At 31.1% G+C, this 7,609-nt stretch overlaps 1 protein-coding gene and 1 non-coding gene across 2 annotated transcripts; both read left to right on the top strand.

The window, feature by feature from the left end:
• Nucleotides 1-553: 553 nt before the first annotated feature.
• LOC104241681 (alpha-dioxygenase PIOX-like) lies at nt 554-6,715 on the top strand. The gene is made up of 9 exons (XM_070167360.1): nt 554-881; nt 1,484-1,747; nt 2,485-2,618; nt 2,741-2,954; nt 3,920-4,065; nt 4,150-4,377; nt 4,855-5,057; nt 5,320-5,563; nt 6,306-6,715. The coding sequence occupies exons 1-9, from the start codon at nt 774-776 to the stop codon at nt 6,532-6,534; spliced, it is 1,770 nt and encodes a 589-aa protein (XP_070023461.1). The 5' UTR covers nt 554-773; the 3' UTR covers nt 6,535-6,715.
• On the top strand, nt 3,708-3,822 carry LOC138886673 (U5 spliceosomal RNA). Its single transcript, XR_011405719.1, has one exon. It is a non-coding gene; the product is annotated as a U5 spliceosomal RNA (small nuclear RNA).
• Nucleotides 6,716-7,609: the final 894 nt, after the last annotated feature.

The raw sequence follows: 7,609 nt of genomic DNA, 5'->3' as shown, positions 1-7,609 counted from the left end.
TAAAAGGAAGTAGAAAAAAAGCTACATGCATGGTACGTGGTTTTCCAATTCACAAATTCAAGCAAACCCTGCGGATAACAAATGCTTAGTTTGTATTAGGAAATTTGTTCATTTGATTACTAATGCATTTAAGAAAATATTCGTCAACCAAATAGCTAGAGGTGTAATGTATCACCTTAGTTTTTCCAAGAAATTTTTATTTCTACTAGTATTAATTTTTCAAAGGGATAATATTGACCTCCTCTTTATTAGAGTACAATTTTAAAGTGGTGTTAACTTCAAACTTGAGACCATTCATCATCTTCGATTAGCAGTGTGGCACGTTGGACCCTGATGTATTCACATTCTGATATATGTTAAATTGGTTGATTATTCTACCTCATAGAGGACGCGTCAACCGTAATTTGTTTCTTTATAACTGAAATAGTCATCTACTAGTAGTTGGTAAGTGGTAACCTAACATATATTCGTCACATGAAAAATGATTATTCATCTCTCTTTGTAGTTTCTTCTCAACGTGTACGGTACATATATTTTTCTCCCTTTCAAATTCAAGTGGAACTGCTTCATTTGGCTACGTTAGAAACGTCAAAGCCATCCAACATGCTATTATTTTTTCCAAATTAAAGGATATATCTTGCCTTCTGCCTCTGTTTCTTATCTCTATATGTATAGAGGATTTTGTCTCCATATATATGCCAAATTAAGCATAGACCACCATATTACAAGTGATATTTAATATTTCGTATAAACTAGGAAACATATCTTAGGTTATGGATACCCTCAAGAATCTCTTGCTCTCCCCTCTCCGTAGATTCATCCACAAAGATTTTCACGAGGCCGTAGATAGAATGGCTCTCGTGGATAAATTTTTGTTTCTGGTAATTATATTCTTTACTTAATATATTATCTACCCTAATTGATGATTGCTCTAGACTCTAGAGTGTGTGTTTTGGTGGTGCAACGGAAAGTATTTTTATGACAATGTTTTTCAGAAAATACGTCATTTTTTGTTGTTTGATTGCTAAAATTTGTATTTCCATGAATAATTTCCACTAATTAATGGAGAAAAATCAGTGTTCTACTTCGAAGTCATTTTCCTTTATAATTATTTCAACTCTTAACTTTATATCACTGTTTTTACCCAACAACTAGATATTAATATCAACCTCTAATGCTCAAATATTTCATCGAAGTACAACCTGATTAATTTGCTTATATTATTAACAATCTTTAATAGATTCTTTTCCTGGAATTATTTTTCACTTTCAAACAAACTCCGGAAAATATTTTCCAGGGAATGAGGCAATTTCTTGGAAATATTTTTCGAAAATGATTTCCTAATACCATACTGCTTCAGAAAAACAAAATTCTACCTTTTGAACTGACGGGAAGACAAATTCGTAAGATAATATTTTTGCGGTTTCCTTTTCTTATTTTTGATTAAAAGTCTGATTTAATAATTAGTGTGACATGCATGCAGATTGTTCATTTCATTGATAAACTGAATCTGTGGCACCGGCTACCGGTGTTTTTTGGGCTACTTTATCTTGGAGCGCGGCGGCGTCTTCACCAGGAATACAATTTGATCAACGTCGGTAGAACACCTACCGGCGTTCGATCAAATCCGGCCGATTACCCTTATCGAACTGCTGACGGAAAATACAACGACCCGTTTAATGAAGGTGCAGGCAGTGAATTTTCCTTTTTTGGAAGGAATATGCTACCTGTTGATCAGCACAACAAGGTATAATATATATATTTGCATATATATAGACAATTATCTTTGATCTTAAAAATATTGGTTAACTTGACTTATGTTCTTTCTTCCCCGGCCCATTTTTTTTTTTTTTAATGTTAAGTGGTTTACCAATAAATCATAATATTATCTACTTCCTGAATCCATAAATCATAATTGATTTTCTATATAGGAAGTCCAATAAGTTTGTTAGAAGTGAGAAAAAAAAACAGAACAGATATAACATAATATTAAGAAAAATAAAATCAAGAAATTAAGAGGAGCAGGAAGGTGATAATATAAAGGGCAAAGTAAGCACTGCATTTTAAAAATCACTATTTTAATGACAGGATTTTGAGATGGGATAAAAAATTGAAGATTGATTTTCAAAAAAAAATTGGAACGGAGAAATGGTTTTCACCCTTTTTAATCTTTGGAGGGGTGAGGGGTAGTGAAAATTTTAGTTTTCTTCTCATCTATCTTTCAGGTATAGATGGTAGGGATGGCCAATATTCATATGTCTGGTAATCTTTTTGTAAGATGACATAATTGACTTTAATTTATAAGAGCAAATGGTGTAAACTCCACACACAGTAAAAAAAAAGAACTTTAGAGATATATAGTATTGTAATAGGGAAGTAAAAAATAAAATTTACAATAACTTTATTTAATATATTTTGTGAATAATATAAGTGGACTGTGGGATTAATGTTTATTTTGGTATTGCATGTCAATTTTGTGCACAGATTGAGCTTCATGCACCTAAAGAAGTTGCAAGTCAGTGTCCTCTCAAGTCCTTCAAGTTTAACAAAACCAAGGAAACTTCAACGAACTTTTATGAAATCAAAACTGGTCACTTGAACAGGCGTACCCCATGGTGGTAAGTGCTCAAAAGATTTGATGACAAAAATTATTAATTATTTTTACTTATCAAGTCAGAAAAAGCGTATTTTTTTGTCTTTATTTATTGTTCGCGTACGTACATGCTTGTTGTGCATGAAGGGATGGAAGCGTTATATATGGAAGCAACGCAGAGGTTTTAAAGAAAGTTAGAACATTTAAAGATGGGAAACTGAAGATATCAGAAAATGGACTTATCCAACAAGATGAAAATGGGAATATCATCTCTGGTGATGTTCGTAATACTTGGGCAGGACTTTTGACATTGCAGGCGCTCTTTGTTCAAGAGCACAACGCTGTTTGTGATTCCTTGAAGGTACTAATAATCATGTTAGAGTTTAATTTATATACAGCATAACATAATTACAATTGACAAAAAAAAAAAAAGAAGTCAAATTGCTAATATAAAAACTAAGTCAGTTGTTCACTACGTACAAGCTAAAATGCATTGATAGAGTATATATTATATTATATTATATTATATTATATTATATTATATTATATTATATTATATTATATTATATTATATTATATTATATTATACTATATTATATTATATTATATTATATTATAGGCATGAAGATCAAAACTTGAATATGAAAGACCAAAATAATCCTATATTATTATTGGACTTTTATGCCCTTAAAAGTTATTTTAATAATACCTTCAATATTAATAACAAAATTTAGTTTTCTAATATTAAATTTGACTTGGGGATTACCGAAAAAATTTAGTAAGGTTCATGTATCTAAATTCTTCGCTTTACAAAGTTAAGCTTTTTAACTTCAGCATATAATAATTTTTTTGAGCTAACATTTACAATTCTTAAAAAATCAAATAATTTTTTGAGCTAACATTTTATCTTCTCCTTTTATTTTTCTTAGCAAAAATATTTAGATTGTTATTAGAAATGATTTCTAAGCGCAATCTTTTTCTTATAAATACAATCATGATTCAAAGTGTTTTATCATCTATGTAGAAGAGGATATAATTTTACTAATTATATGGGATAGACGCGCAACGCGCGTGCCCAAGGACTAGTTTATATATATATATGCTAAACCTATGCAGCCACGCAGTGAGCACAAAGCGAACTATTCTTTCGCCTTTTACTAAAGAATACTGTGTGCGCTGCATTTAGTGGCATACGCCTGTTTTTGGAGGGGTTCTCTTTTTTGATTGCCCCCTAATTTTAAATTAAAAAAATATATATGCTAAACCTATCATATTGGAGATAATGGACATTTGAATCTTTCTTTAACTTGATTTGCTACGTTACAGAAAGAATATCCAGAATTGAAGGATGAGGACTTGTACCGTCATGCACGGCTAGTAACTTCTGCTGTAATTGCAAAAGTTCACACCATAGATTGGACTGTTGAGCTTCTCAAAACCGACACCATGCTTGCAGGAATGCGTGCCAATTGGTCAACACTCTCTTACACTTGTTATTTCTGTTTTGTCATACTCATTAACCAGTTGTTGTGTGACTAAAAAAAAATTAATCGCAGGTATGGATTGCTAGGAAAGAAATTCAAGGATACATTTGGGCATGTTGGAGGTTCTATTTTGAGTGGTTTTGTAGGAATGAAAAAACCTGAGAATTATGGAGTGCCTTACTCCCTCACTGAGGAATTTGTGTGTGTGTATCGGATGCATCAACTTCTACCGGACAAGCTTCAGCTGAGGAATATAGATGCAACACCTGGACCAAACAAATCTCTCCCTTTGACTAATGAGTAAGGCATCACTTTGGATATATATTATAAACTTTGTCCACTAATTAAAATAGTACATAAAATTCAGTTATTTTAATATAAAAAGAATAGTTTTGTGACTTTAGTGTGTTGAGTTGTCCCACGTCCACGTCTGTTAGATTTGAGGTCATTGGTCTCCTTATATGGTTTTGGGCAATCCTCACCTTATAAACTAGCGGTTGGAGTTGAGTTAGGCCCAAGATTGATTTATTACGGTATTAAAGTCAGATCCATTCCAATTATTATTACCAATATTAGATTCCCATTTATATTGTCCACGCTCCAGTTTGCAGGCTTGGGCGTGAGAGGGGAGCCCAATGTCCATTTATCATAGTGTTATTGATTAAAGTTTCGATTATATTAATGTGATAAAAATTATATTATGAATTCATTATTGTAATGGATATAGTTCAGTAATTATATGTAAAATTAACAATCAAAATGCTACTATTATTGTAGGATTCCCATGGAAGATTTAATTGGGGGTAAAGGAAAGGAGAATTTATCAAGAATTGGTTTTACTAAGCAAATGGTATCAATGGGTCACCAAGCTTGTGGAGCTCTTGAACTTTGGAATTATCCAGTGTGGATGAGGGATCTTGTTGCCCAAGACGTTGATGGAAACGATAGGCCAGATCATATTGACCTTGCTGCCCTTGAAAGTAAGTATATATATATATATATATTGTGTTATTTGTATATTATGCCATTTTACAATTTTGAATTTAAGAAAATGACCTTTTTAAATCTTTTATGTGTAAAAGACAGATCTCTTACGTGTAAAAAAAAGAGGTAGAATCGTAAAACTAAAAACAAGGTTGTAAATATTTTCTACTAAAACCGAAATAAAATAAGGGGTATGGTCAATGATTTTTTTCTTTTAATAATCCACACGGTTCACTGATTATTATATTTGGATGGCAGTTTATAGAGACAGAGAAAGAAGTGTTCCTAGGTACAATGAATTTCGCAGGAGGATGTTGCAAATTCCTATTTCCAAATGGGAAGATTTGACGGATGATGTAGAAGCCATTAAAATATTTCATGAAGTATATGGAGATGATGTAGAAGAATTAGACTTGTTGGTAGGACTCATGGCGGAGAAAAAGATAAAGGGTTTTGCCATCTCAGAGACTGCCTTTATCATATTTCTTCTCATGGCGGCAAGGTTTGTAAATGAAAAAGAAAATTTTCATGCATACTATAAAGATAGTAAAAAATAGCTTTAAGGTTTACTAAAATGTATTTACATAATCATAACATTTATAAGGTAATTACAGATTAATTTTTTAAAGTTAAATACATTAGAGCCCGTTTGGCCATAAGAATTTTTTCACTTTTTTCCAAAATCAATGTTTGGCCATAAAATTTCCAATTTTCACTTGAAGATGAATTTTGGAATTTTTAAAAAATTTGAAAAACTCCAAAAAGTTATTTTTCAAATTTTTACGCAGATAACTCACCAAATTTCAAAAAATAACCCAAAATTATATTTCATGTCCAAACACAACTCTAATTTTCAATAATATTTTCACTTGAAAAAAAAATCACTTTTTTTCAAAATTTTATGATTCTTATGTCCAAACGCCCACTAAGAACTTTTACACAATTAGAGTATTATACTTGTTGTAATAGGGAATATATCTTATTTTCGAGATCACCAATATACGTTTGGATGGTTACCTATAGTTATTTTTTAGGTAACCTCATAGTCTAAATATTTTTAACATTGTTAGTGTAACTTAACATTAATGTTTACGATAACCTAAAAGAAACCTAGTAAAAATAATTACTAACCTAATATTACATATATATTAAACTACATTAATAGCATAAAAAAAATATTACTATCCATGTATATGACTTAAATTCTTTTATACTAAGAGAAAGTTTGATTTGCAAATATGCAGGAGGCTAAAGGCAGACAGATTTTTCACCAGCAATTACAACGAGGAGACATATACAAAGAAAGGACTGGAATGGGTGAATACAACAGAAAGCTTGAAAGATGTGTTAGATCGACATTGCCCTGAAATAACTGAGAAATGGATGAACTCCAGCAGCGCATTCTCTGTTTGGGACTCTACTCCTGAACCTCATAATCCTATTCCACTCTACTTTCGTATTCCTCAACATTAGATTCCTCATCCATATACTTATCGAGTCAATCACATATTGCGATTTACAATGTACACATACATATATAATATATTAGATTCCTATTTTATTTTGACATGTTCTATCCGCTGAGGCACGAACTATTTCGGTTTAATTTGTAATATGACTATCCTAGTTTAAAATTAATGTTGTTCATCTCATCTATTGCTTCTTAACTAGAGAATTGATTTTTTTAAATATTATACTTGCGGCTGTGGATTTTATTAATTGAATTTTTTCTTACTATATATATATATATATATATTAGTCTCTCGGCACGTGCGTTGCACGTGAATTATAATATAATAAATTATTTGTCGAGGTCAAAATGATTGAATATTCTCCTAGCATATGAAGATGAACAATCAAAGTTTAATTAGATATATGCAATTTTTATTTTTCAATTTTTTGAGGTAAAAAATTAAAATGAAGCACATCTCACTTAACACTTCTTTATAGACAATACAGAAAAAAGTCAAAATTGCCCATGAACTATAGACTTAGGGCTAAATATATCATCTGTTCACCTGTTGAGGTAAAATTGCCCCTAACGTTTTTATTTCGGCTCAAGTTTACCCTTACGAGTAACAGTCATTTCCACCAAATAATATATTTTATTTAATAATGACATGATAGCTTCTCATCGGAAGAATTTAAAATACATGTTCCCATTAAAAAGACCCACATATATGTACTCATTTTTGGACTAACCCTCCCTAAATTGTACTAACCCGATCTGAAGTGCCTAATTTTTTATTACCAAATCAAAAACAAAAAAAAGAAATCAGAAAATTAAAAAATAGTATCATTGTTTGATCAAATGCACTTGCGTTCATTCTTTGTTTCTGAGTTTTCGAATTTCATTGGTATAAGTATTTGAAAAAAACTGGGTTGATTGGTGGAATTGAGAATTGATCATCCGTTGCTGAATTGAAGAGTTTTAGTGCTTAAGACTTTTCTTAATTATTCTACTGATTGGGATCTTTGATGGGTCAAATTCGTGGCTTAAAATTGTCAAAATTGTTGGGAGAGTTTGGTATTGAAAGTCAAAATTGTT

The sequence above is a fragment of the Nicotiana sylvestris genome, chromosome 2 (assembly GCF_000393655.2).
Source record: "Nicotiana sylvestris chromosome 2, ASM39365v2, whole genome shotgun sequence".
In the NCBI taxonomy this organism is placed as follows: domain Eukaryota; kingdom Viridiplantae; phylum Streptophyta; class Magnoliopsida; order Solanales; family Solanaceae; genus Nicotiana; species Nicotiana sylvestris.
This window is presented reverse-complemented; position numbering and strand designations above follow the sequence as displayed.